Genomic DNA, 12,786 nt, shown 5'->3' on the forward strand with positions numbered 1-12,786 from the left:
AGGTGTTTACTTAGTAAATATGTGTACAAAACATATGCGGAACCTATATATGTCCCGTGTTCCATGTCGACTACTATTTGGTGCTGCACCTGCTGCTCAAGTCTGCATCAGATGAAGACTCGCTGTGGAGGGCTTAATAAGCCACTCGCCCTCGTACCTAACCGATTTCGAATGGGACTTAATAAGGCCAACTCTCCGCGGGAATGCACAAACTGAGTGAGTAGGGAGTAGGGCGAGTGTGTAGCCACCGATTGGGAAAGGACCTAAGTCAAGCTGCAGACGGGAAGTCAGGCTGCAGACAGGAAGTCAGGCTGCAGACAGGAAGTCAGCTGCAGACAGGAAGTCAGCTGCAGACAGGAAGTTACCCTGCAGACAGGAAGCCAGGCTGCAGACAGGAAGTCAGCTGCAGACAGGAAGTCAGCTGCAGACAGGAGGTCAAGCTGCAGACAGGAGGTCAAGCTGCAGACAGGAGGTCAAGCTGCAGACAGGAAGTCACCTCCTCTCTCTCTCTTTCTTCTCTCTGCAGGTGGGAGGGAAAATCAGATTTGTGGAGTAATGAAGATCTGAGTTCTGATGATTGGAGAACTGATTGATCCTGATGATGAAGACCATGTTGTGTCCCGGCTGAAAAGATGGTCTCTCAAAGTGATGGTTCACAATCCGTTAATTTAACAGCCTTGCATGTGAACACACTGTAAGAGCTACAAAATATACAAAAATAAAAATGCCACTAGTATCTCAAACAGTGTTGCCATTAACCATTTGCCTTATTAATTTACCACAAATGAATATTTTACCTTAAATTATTACAACCTTTATACTTGACAATCTTTACCTTGAGTGCTATTTCCATGTTCTATAACAGGGCTATCTAATTGGAGGCCTGTGGGCCACATGTGGCTCGCAAGCGACTAAAATTTGGCCCGCCAATTGGTTCATTCATCTCTTAAGTCCAAACCCCCGGTTTTCTAAGTTAATTACTCTAAGTTCTTTTAGTTAAACATAGACATGTTTGGTATCTACAGAAATGTCAGATTCTACAAACTGGTAAAAACCATTTCTATGAACACTCAAGACAGTTAAAACTAGAAGCAACTGAAGATAAAACTATGAAAGTGAAAATAAAATTGGTTTAAAGTCAGAGATGTCAAAATATTATTTGTGTTAAATACGAGGCCTAATGTGTCCTTTTTATTTTTGATATTGCTTAATTATCACTACTTTTATAGGGTTCTGTATGTTGTATTCATGGTTAAATGCGGCAAAATAAACTATTTCAAAGGTAAAAGATCTTTGTAATACTTGGTTTATCTACATAATGATGTTATTTGCTGGATGTTCAGCCCCTCAACTGTTGGTCTGCAGTAACTGTGGCCCCCGGAGTGATTTAGTTGAATAGCCCTGTTCTATGATAATAATAATAATATATTTATTCAACCTTTTAACATTGCCTTCTCTATTTTCCTGTGCCATGAAATGAAATAAAATACGTATAATTTAACTGTTTGTGACTGTACATACAGTGGGGTGCAAAAGTTTGGGCAGCCTTGCTATTTTCTTGATTTACCTTTATAAATCATTGACTGTTTGGATACAAAAAATTGGTTATATGTATAATAAAGGGAACAAACAGTGATATTTGAGAAATGAAATGACATGACACCACACTCAATTACAGCTCAATACTTTTTAAAATATTTGATTTGAAATTAGCTGTGGTGGCCACCTTGATGATCAAATGAAGAATCATTTCTTAGATAGTACATGCTCTTTTAAAAACCACCTTGGCCACACCGTATACAAATGTCTAGCTCCGCCCCTGATTTCATCCAAAGTTTGCTTCAAGTTGAAGTCATTTTATTTTTTCACTTCCAGTTGAAGTGTTTGGAGTCTTGGCTATTTTCCTCCCAGATGCTGAAGGACTTTCCTGCTCAGATCCTGCAAACAAACAAAAAGAAATAAAATCCAAGAAGCTCCAACAGTTGCAGTTAAATAATAATTTGCAGACGTTTTAAATGTTGTCTTTAATTGTAATAAAATAGAGTTTTCAGCCTTTGAATTTCTCCATGTAGGTTTTTCTGGCCTCTCTGCCTCTGCTGCTTCAGACTCATSAGTTTGTCTTTTAGAAGTAAAGTCTTGATTGTCAGCTGCTTTGAACAGTCCTCCCTCGGCCTGATGGGATGTTTCATGTTGACTTCTCCAGTTGAGTAGAAGAGCTCTAACCTGGATGAAATGCTCCAGGTAAAGGAGTGTCAGCCAGCTGCTCTCCATCTCTCGGGGTCTGAGTGGTGCTTAACAAGATTAGCTGTTAGTCTGCGTCAGTGCAAAGGCCTCAATCACAGGATTAACACGCTTGCTTCAGACTTCCACCAGTTTCTTCTACTTTTCTTTTTCTTTCTTACTTGGACTTTCCTGCCTCTGAGGCATGTTGGCTGCAGATATTCTGCTGCTCTGGGACTGAGTGTGTCTGGACTCTCAGCTGCTGAATGAAGCATCTTCCAGGGAGACRGAGGCAGCCGGACAAGTGAAGGGCGCTTTGGACCCAAGTCTTGGCTGCTGTGGCAGAGTSTGAGACTCTGGACCGGTCCTCCTCATGCCACCTGGAAATAACATGGTTGGCAACGACGACACAGCTGTCAACATCCAGGCTTTGGTGGATTCTTTGATGAAGGTAAACCAGCAGCTTTTAGCATTTCAACCTTTGAAGAATGGAGAACAATACAAAAGGAAACTTATTTTCATATTTCAAAATCGCCTCGAAGCCATCCAGCATCTCGGGGAAAGCGGTTTGCCACCAACACAGTTTATGGTGAGGATGGTGCATTGTGGACCTCAGCTTGGGATGTTGTGGGTCGGTGGGCAGGATACTTCAAAAACCTCCTCAATCCCACCGACACGTTTTTCCATGAGGAAGCAGAGCCTGAGGACCCTGAGTCGGACTCTCCAATCTCTGGTGCTGAGGTCACAGAGGTGGTTAAAAAGCTCCTTAGTGGCAAGGTGCCAGGGGTGGAAGAGAGTCGCCCGGAGTTCATTAAGGCTCTGGATGCTATGGGGTTGCATTGGTTGATGCGACTCTACAATATCGCATGGACATTGGGGGCAGTTCCCCTGGATTGGCAGACCCGGGTGGTGGTCCCCCTGTTTAAAAAGGGGGACCGCAAAGTATGGTCCAACTATAGGGGGAACACACTTCTAAACCTCCCTGGTAAGGTCTATTCAGGGGTCCTGGAGAGAAGGGTCCATCGAATAGTCAAATCTCGGATTCAGGAAGAGCAGTATGGTTTTCATCTTGGTCGTGGAACAGCAAACCAGCTCTACACCCTCAGCAGGGTCCTGGAGGGTGCATGGGAGTTCTCCCAATCAGTCTACATGTGTTTTGTGGACTTTGAAAAGGTGTTCGATCATGTCCCTCAGGAACTCCTGTGGGGGAGTATTCCAGGAGTATTGGGGAACCAGACCCATTGATACGGGCTGTTAGGTCCCTGTACGAACAGTTCCAGAGCTTGGTCTGCATTGCCGATGGTAAGTCTGACTCATTTCCGGTGAGAGTTGGACTCCACCATGGTGGCTCTTTGTCATCGATTCTGTTCATAACTTTTATGGACAAAATTTCTAGGCGCAGCTGAAGTATTGAGGCAATCCTTTTTGGTGGCCTTAGGATCACATCTCTGATTTTTCTGGATGATGTGGTCTTATTGGATTCATCAGATCATGATCTCTAGCTCTCACTGGAGCGGTTCACAACCGAGTGTGAAGCGGCTGGGATGAGGATCAGTGCCTCCAAATCCAGGACCATGGTCTTGAGCCAGAAATGGGTAGGTTGCCTTCTCCGTGTCGGGGAGGAGGTCCTGCCCCAAGTGGAGGAGTTTAAGTATCTTGGGGTTATGTTCATGAATGAGGGAAGAATGGAGCGGGAGATCCGACAGGTGGATTGGTGCTGCGTCTGCAGTGATGCGGGCGCTGTACCGGTCTGTCGAGGTGAAATGGGAGCTGAGCAAGAGAGCTTCGCTTTCTGGCTCAGTCAGTCTACGTTCCTACCCTCATCTATGGTCAGGAGCTGTGGGTAGTGACCAAAAGAACGAGATCGTGGATACAAGCGGCCAAAATGAGTTTCCTCCACAGGGAGTCTGGGCTCTCCCTTAGAGATAGGGTGAGAAGCGCGTTCATCCAAGAGGGACCCAGAGTAGAGCCGCTGCTCCTCCACGTCGAGAGGAGCCAGTTGAGGTGGCTTGGGCACCTGGTTAGGATGCCCCCTGGAAGCCATCCTGGTCAGGTATTCTGGGCACGTCCCACTGGGAGGAGACCCAGAGGAACATCCAGGACAAGCTGGAGGGACTATGTTTCTCAGCTGGCCTGGAAACATCTTGGGATTCCCCCAGATGAGCTGGTCGAAGTGGCTGTGGAGAGGGAAGTTTGGGTCTCTTTGCTTAGGCTGCTGCCCCTGTGATCCCGGATAAGCGGAAGAAAATGGACGGACGGATTGTCATATTTGGGACAGAAAACTCATCATTAGCAGCTGATTCTACATTTATTTTTTTCCTGTAAAGAATCTTTATATGATCTAATTTAAGGTAATTTTTCAGACTGAATATTCAAAGTCTGCCCTGCAGCTATAAAAACACTCTGTTCTGAATTTCCTGCTCCACTTAGTCATTGGATCAGCTGTATAATTCAAACCTTTGTTCAGTATGTTTGTGTTTGGATTGTGTGTTTTTAAACAAAAACGAAACCATAGAGTGAGACCACCTTGCTTTGATTGGCGCTCTTAGAGACATGGTGAGACCTCCACAATCCAAACCTGACAACAACCTGCTGACTCGTTTTATCACATTTTAGACTTATTTTAGTTGAATAACTTCTTAATCTCTGGTTTGCCTGATTTGTGAGTGATCTAAAAACATTTCCATTTGTTCTGTATCGTCTGTCTGCAGCCTCAGAGTTTCTGTCAGGAGTAAACAAAAAGCTAGACCCCCGGCAGGTGGGCTTTACAGTCTTTTCTTTCTTGAATCCACATCAGACTTTGTGAGGAATATTTGACTTGACTCTGTTCATGTCAGCTGAATGCTCTCTTCCAGGACCAGGGAGATTATTCCAGCTCTCACCAGACTCTAGCCGTGTTTTCATCAGCACTTTTAATATGCATTTTGAAGTATTGCATCAGAATAGGTGAATGGAAATGGCACGTGTTATGGCAATATTTATTTAACAAAGAGAGAAATACGTGGTCCAAGAATGAAGGTACTCCGTGGGATGATCAGCTGAGTTTTATTGCAACAACAGGAAACACAGAGAACAACCTGGCCTGTCTCTGTGCCTCTGCTTCTCTTTGTCACTGTCTCTCCACACTACTCACTGTGTCTCGAGAGGCCTCATATATATATTAACAAACACCATTATGTCATCTTAGCAACATTTGATACAAGGTCAATGGAAAACACAAAGATAAACAAGTGATATCTAAGAATTATTGTTAGCAAATCTTGTTCTGACTTTAATCATTCTATCTGCAGATGAACAACATGTCATGAAAACCTAGGTCATTAAAGGATGTCATGAATTACTTGCTTAAACATAAAAGTATTAGTTCCATTACATCTCCCCCATTTGCTCATTAAATCACCAATTAAATGATCAATAAAACAAAAAAAACCTCTTTAATGTATTTAAAAAATCATGTCAACATAAACCTAAGTATATGTACTTTTCTGAAATCCCAACCCCAGTAATTCAATTTTTATTCCTCCCACAGTAATTACTAACCCCAAAACATAGTTATCACACAAAAGTCTTTGGATCATCTTGAACACAAACAGGATTGTCTGTTTTGATGTGTGGAAGGGTCAGAGGTTGTGCTGGGGCTCTGTGACTTTTTGTAGATCTTGGTTTAGTGTGAGGGGCTGGAAGATGAGAGTTAGCTGGATTTGGACATGGTGTTTGTTTGATATTAATCTCGCCAGGTTCTTTCATGTTGTTAGTAAAATCCAAGAGGGGACATTCCCATTGCTGTCCTGTTGGGGTCTCAGAGTCCAAGAGATCCTCTGTTTGTGATGCTGATGAATCCAGTTCTTCCGGTTCTGCAGCTTGAAGTAACTCCTCTCTCTCTGGTTCTGATTCTGAAGCAGTCTCCTTATCAGTAACTGGCACACTGTGTTCCACTGATATCTCAGTTTTCTCCAGCTGTCCTTCAGACGTCAGCTGTTGTGGTTTGTCCTGTTGTTTGTTTCCAGCCGGAACTTTGTTCAGGAAATACTTCATATTTGAAGCCAGAAGCTGTGCTCCAGTTTGATTCAGAGTCATTCCATCAGACCTGAAGAGATGTTTTCTTTCCCAGAAGAGATCAAAGTTGTCCACAAAACTCACAGAGTGGTCAACACAGAACTTTTCCAAAAATCCATTAAGAGCCAACTGTCTGCTGAACCTCTCGGCCCCTCCTCTGGCTGTAGGAAAGGGCCCACTGAGGAACACATCCAAGTTGAGATTTTTAACTGCATTCAGCAGCAGAATAAAATCCTTCTTCAGGATTTTTGACTGTCGGTTCATAACTTCATCACTTCCTGTATGAATGATGAGCKTCTTCAGAGMTGGAWACTCAGCTGTGATTTCCAGAATCTTCTCTGYGAGGTCAGACACTTTATCAGCAAAAGTCAGAACTTTGACTTTTTTCTTGTTCCAGAAGCCTCTGATCTCATTCACCATTTTATCTGTGATGATCAGCATTTCTTGGTTCGTGAAAGTCTCGCTTTGGACTTGTTTTGGCTTTTAGTTGGATCTGGATCTGGTCTCAGATCCCTCACTGAGATCAGATAGGAAACTTTGATCAGACTCACCAGTTTCTTCCAGTGATGTGAATCTGTTTTGAAGAAACACTGCTTTATTTCTCTGGCCGTTATCAGCTGTTTTGATTACAGCCTGTTGCTTTCTTCTCCTTGCTGGAGGAGAAAAAACATTTCTCTGTAATTCTGGCCATTCGATGTCATCTAAGAGCTGAATCCTTCCTGAGAGATTTTTTGGTCTGGCACAAAGAGAGTTCCATACAGTTTTACTCTCAGAAGCGGCTTCCATCTCCCCATTCTGTGGATCTCTCATCTCAGCCTTCTCACCCATTTTAACACATGTTGAGTTCTCCAAAGCATTCATCTCTTCCAAACGATGAATCTTGAGCTCCAACACTGTCACCTTTTGGAGAAGCTGGCAGAAATCCTCTTTGGAGAAGTAAAGAGGCCTCTTGAATCTTTTACTCACTCTCAGCAGATGATGTTTCAAATAACTTCTCAGGTTCTTCAACAGCCAAAAAAAATCCAATGTTCTTTGCTTATTCAAGATCATCCATCACGATCGTCACCAGCGTATCTCTGTTGTTAAAACAATTTACCATAAAAAGGTTCTTTTCATCCAGCTGGAGTCACGGTCCTGAGCAGTCCAGTCCTTGCTCACTCATATCAGTCCACCTGCAATGTGGCCTTGGTCCGTCGATCTCCTAGTGGTCTGTGCGACAACGCCAAACTGTTATCGCAATATATTTAACAAAGACAGAAATACGTGGTCCAAGAATGAAGGTACTCCATGGGATGATCAGCTGAGTTTTATTGCAACAACAGGAAACACAGAACAACCTGGCCTGTCTCTGTGCCTCTGCTTCTCTCTGTCACTCTCTCCACACTACTCACTGTGTCTCGAGGGGCCTCATATACAAACACCATTATGTCATCTTAGCAAGATTTGATACAAGGTCAATGGAAAACACAAAGATAAACACAAGTGATATCTAAGAATGATTATTGTTAGCAAATATTGTTCTGACTTTAATCATTCTATCTGCAGATGAACAGCATGTCATGAAAACCTAGGYCATTAAAGGATGTCATGAATTACTTGCTTAAACATAAAAGTGTTAGTTCCATTACAGCATGATTTGAAAAGACTTCCTCTAATTTGCACAAAAGTTGATACACTTGCTTGAGGTGGTTTTTGGTTCTTCGAAAAAGACTTAAAGCGCAAAAGGAGAGATGGAAACACATTTGTCGAATAAGTTCTAACGTAGCTAACATTTACCTCACATGGTTGATCAGCTGCTCTCGCTGTCTGTCGGAAACCGGTACTGGTACCAGGGCGACTGCAGCCGCAACTGCAGATGAGCTTGACACTCGTCCCGCTGTCCGCGTATTATCAGCTATTCTTGTAACATGAAGAGAATTGCATTTCTTTCTCTACATCTGCAGACAGCATGTAACACCGCCAAAACTAGTTGATATGACAGAATAAGTATAACTTTCCCGATAGTAGCAACACATTCCTGATTACTTCTCTCCATTTTCCTGAGATGTGACTTTTACTTCCTGTTTACTACACGCATGTATCTGACGTAAGTGATTCGCTTCAAGCCAGTTGATGGAAACACGTCTGATTCACATTTATTCGTTTTTTCCTTTTTGTGAATTTTAAAAAATCTGCTCAAAATTCGAATCAAAATAGGATGGAAACATGGTAAATGGACTGTACTCATTTAGTGCCTTTTTATGCATCCAGGATGCTCAAAGCGCTTCACAATACAGACATTCACCCATGCACACACACATTCACACACTGATGATGGCAAACTACAATTGTAGCCACAGCTGCCCTGGGGCACACGGACAGAGGCGAGGCTGCCATACACGGGCGCCACCGGACCCTCTGACCACCATCATTATGCAAGGCGGGTAAGGTGTCTTGCCCAAGGGCACAGCGACTGAGTTGACTGGACGATATCGAACTGGTGAACTTCCGGTTCCAGGATGACTCCCCTAAACACTCTACCACTGCCACCCCAAAACGGCTTCTGCTGCTTTGCAAAGTCTTCTTCAGAACCAGGACCTGAAGGTAGGAGGACCTCTGGGGGCCGCGTCCAGAGACGGCTTCTGTCCATGCAGCAGAGGAGCTTCAGTCTACACTGTATGACAGCGTTCCATTTGATACTTGTGCTTTTCTTCCCTCCTGTTCTTCCTGATGGCTTTTAGAACATGGATGTTGGGCTCAAAGAGAGCCTGGCAGAGCAGGTCCAGTGAAGCCTCCTCTGGATGAAGTGAAATTAAAGCAGGACAATGATTTCACATTCATTCTCTGATTTTAAAAATTAACTGTGAGCTGACTTTATTTCCTCCTTCTTTAGAAGAACTCTTCCAGTCCAGAACCAATAGAACTGTGCAGAAGCAGAAGTGATGACGTGGAGGATGAGCAGAAGACTTTATCAGCAGCACAGCCAAGAAAATCTGTCATCTTCTCAACAAGTAAGAAGCTGCTTGGAGTCCCCAGTTCTCATGTGAAAATCTGGGCTCAGCTTGATCCAGTTTCAGCCCACCAAAGAAGCCAACTCTGCTCCATTTTAGACTTTGAAGAGTCCACTGTAAGGACCCCCCCTGACCTGATGTCAGTCTAGTCTTCTCTCCTGCTGTCATGATGAGATTGAAAATGTGGAATTCTCTCTTTATGTTGCCACAGCTGATCAGTCTTAGCAAACACACAAATGTCTCCAAGTCAGGACCTCTGAAAGGTTTGGAGCTAAACATTGGTGTGGTAGTAGCTAAAAATCCTGCCTTCCATGTTTGGCAAACTGTTGTTGGCTTTTGATTTATTCTAGTCTTAAATTCAGTCTCATTTCTAATCCAGGAAATAAACTGTTGTTGGTTTTTAACGAATTAGAGCCATAGTTGTACTGAATCCTGGGGAATCCAGGTGGAGACAGAAGTTCAGTCTAAATGTTTCTTTGTTTCTTGTTTTAATCTCTAACGGCACAGTAATGCAGTTTTACATTTAAACAAATTTGGTTTAAAACAGAATAAAATGACAAAATAACTTTTTTTCTCTCCACAGGTTTGTTTCAAAGAGGCTTTGAGCTTCCTGCAGGATCAGAGATGATCCTCTACATGTCCTTGTAGAGTTTTTATTAATTCATTGAGGTTTTTAAAATAAAAGAATAAAGATTTGTTTTTAATAAAACTGTGTGGTTTTAAAATGATCTCAATATTATTAAATGTTTAATGTGGGGCTGTATGGATGGTCTGTTTTTCCTCCTCTTGCAGGTAAAAAGCAACAAAATCCAGATACCATCTAAGCAGGTGTTAAAGTTCTTAAACATCATCTGATCCAGTTGTGTTCAAAGTGTGAGCTCTAAATATCTGTCAATTGCTACAGGGATGTAGGAGATGTAATCAGGTATAATGTTGACCATTTGCAGCAGTTTTGTGTTTTTATTGAATGAACTTGTGAAAAAGATCTTTTAGTGACTTCATGTAATTGGGTTTGCATGAATCCAGTTGCAGTTTCAATCTAAACTAAGTGAATGACTTCTTTCCCACATTCAGTTTCCTGCTGCATTATTAAAGTGTTTGTTTGGGTCTTAACTGTCCACTGGTGAAAAGGAAAAAAAAATTGTATAGGTCCTCTGGATGGGTTCTTTAATGAAACGTTTCGTCTCTTCTCCAAGAGACTTCTTCAGTCTGAGAGTTTCAGGCAAAATTCAGGCTTTTAAGTCCTGCCTCCAGGTGACTGATACTCACATCACATGGCCATGGTTCACAGGTGACTGATACATCACATGGCTATCGTTCACTATGTCCACTGGTGCTTACTGCTAGATTTAGTTTAGCTGAGAGTGTTGGGAGGGTTCTGGAAAACACACAGGTGGTCCTTAAAGCCTGCGCCTTGCCTCGTGACGCTCCTGAGAAGCAAAGAGTGAAGGAAGACCCCCGTTCTTCCTCCTCCCCTCACATCAAGGACACCTGTCTCCTCTAGACATGTCCAAGGATGTCCATCTGCGCATGGAGCTGATGGAAATGGGCCTGGGCCAGTCCATCAGCATTCTGACATCAGGAGGAGACGCTGAAGGGAAGCAGAGGATGAGGCTCTGCTGCTTTCTTCACATCTTTATTATCAGCTGAAGAAATGTGTCCTGATAGAGGAGAAATTTTCTGCACATTTCTTCAGCTCTCAGTCCCAACCAGCTGCAAAGGTTGCTCTGAAAGAAGCCGGCTGAGAAAGTTGGAGCTTGATGAACATGTTGGAATCAGAAGGCACTTTGTTTCAGTGTTTCAGAGGAAAACAAAGAGAAGCTGCTGGGAGAAATGTGTTGCTGCAGCTCCTGCCTAAAAGAGAAAGTTGAAGGTTTCACAGCTTCAACTTTTCTCAGGTCTGAACTCTGCAGTGAGGGCTACAGTCAGAGCTGCTTTCTACACTGGAGCCACTTTGTTCAGGAGCTGTTGGCTGCTTCCATTTGTCTGATCAGCAGCTGATCATGTTTACCTCAACACCACTCATCAGCAGAGGACAAATGTGTTTGTGCTGTAAGACTATCAGGGCCTGGTGGATGGAGGAGACCACCTTCATCCCACCACGTAGGAGAGAGTCCATGCTGCTGTAGCTGCTGACTTCAACTCAGACTCACAAAAACAAAGAGAAAAACAAAATTCACTTTGCTTTAAAGGGCCAGTCTGCTCTATTAAAAGGCTTAATTGATTCCTCTTCATTCTGCTCTCAGTATCTTCTAATTCAACCTAAAATGATTCTGGAGGGTGATCCAAAAGCAGCCTGCCACCTGCTGAAGTTCAGGACCACCAAGCTGTGAGTGATCAGAGGTGACCACAGTCTGACTGGAGCCCACCAGTTCAGGACTGAGTGGAGCCACCTGTTAGTTGACCTGCTTCTAGTGGAAAGGAAGAAAGAATTACAAATCTGTCAAATCCTTCAGCTTCTTTGGACAAAAGTAGTTTTTTAAAGGTTTCAATCCAAATGCCTCTTCACTGAGAAAACATGGAGCTTTGATTTCCTGCAGGTAAGATCACACAAGAGGAACAAAGAAATGGTCTCACTTGAACCTTGTTGGCTGCTCGCCTCCATCCATGTAGATTTGTGTGGCACTGACTCCACCCACACCGCATCATGGAGGTGCTGGACGCCATAAGTCCAACTGCAGAGGTCAGAAAGCCTCGTCCAACGCTTCTCATACGTGATAAGATCAGAAAATCAGCTTTATTCTAACTAAGTCAGCTCAGTGGAATGAGAGAAGATGAAAGCAGTCGGGTGCTTCCAGAGATCAGCTGTTCTTCTCTGGTCTCAGCTCTGAAGTCCTACCCCTCCCATCTGACTGAACTGAACCTGTGGAACAACAACCTTCGGGCTCTAGATGTTCAGCAGCTGTTGGATCTTGTGAAGAATCCAGACTACAAACTTCAGACTCTGDGGTCAGTAGATGGTCTGAGTGAGTCCAGACTAGATCTGGACTGGATAAGCTCAAAACAAGATCAGAATATTTCTGAAAGTTTGCATTAATAATCTTTATTTAGTGACTTTGTGACTTTTCATAGTTGAAGCTGAAGTTGTGCAGCCTCAACAAGTATCTGTATGACTGTCTGACTGCAGTTGTTCTGGAAACTTTTCTCCTAAATGAACGTTGATTTCTTCATTTTGGACCTGAAAATGTTTTCTTTCCCTCATAAAGCTGTCAAGTGTTGAATAAAGTGCGTCTTGTTTGTCCTGACGTGTTTTCATGCAGAAGACTTCTCTGATGTGAGGCTGCTTTCTTTGATTGGACTGAACTCTTCATGTCGTCACATTTTCTTTGAATCCACGTCAATTTGAAAGAAACAAAAGTCAGAAGTTCTTCTCCCAAATCCTCCACATGGTTCAGACACCATGAAGTTTGTGTTTAAAGCAGAGATTCTTAACCCGCGAGCACCACCTTGAGGGCCTCAAAAGAACAACAGTTTTTAACTTTGGGCCTCAGAGGGCCGTGGGACTGCATTGATTTTAAAT

The 12,786-nt window shown here is 43.2% G+C and overlaps 1 protein-coding gene across 1 annotated transcript in view; it reads left to right on the forward strand.

Annotated features, from left to right (window-relative positions):
- Nucleotides 1–12,325, forward strand: part of LOC106529238 (NACHT, LRR and PYD domains-containing protein 12-like) — a 50,717-nt gene extending 38,392 nt beyond the window's left edge. Inside the window, exon 4 of the mRNA XM_014024594.1 lies at nucleotides 12,061–12,325. Within this exon, the coding sequence (XP_013880048.1) occupies nucleotides 12,061–12,303 (243 nt within the window). The 3' untranslated portion in view covers nucleotides 12,304–12,325. The remainder of the gene's footprint in view (nucleotides 1–12,060) is intronic.
- The last annotated feature ends 461 nt before the right edge of the window (nucleotides 12,326–12,786 follow it).

This window comes from Austrofundulus limnaeus, unplaced genomic scaffold (genome assembly GCF_001266775.1).
Source record: "Austrofundulus limnaeus strain Quisiro unplaced genomic scaffold, Austrofundulus_limnaeus-1.0 Scaffold429, whole genome shotgun sequence".
Classification (NCBI taxonomy): domain Eukaryota; kingdom Metazoa; phylum Chordata; class Actinopteri; order Cyprinodontiformes; family Rivulidae; genus Austrofundulus; species Austrofundulus limnaeus.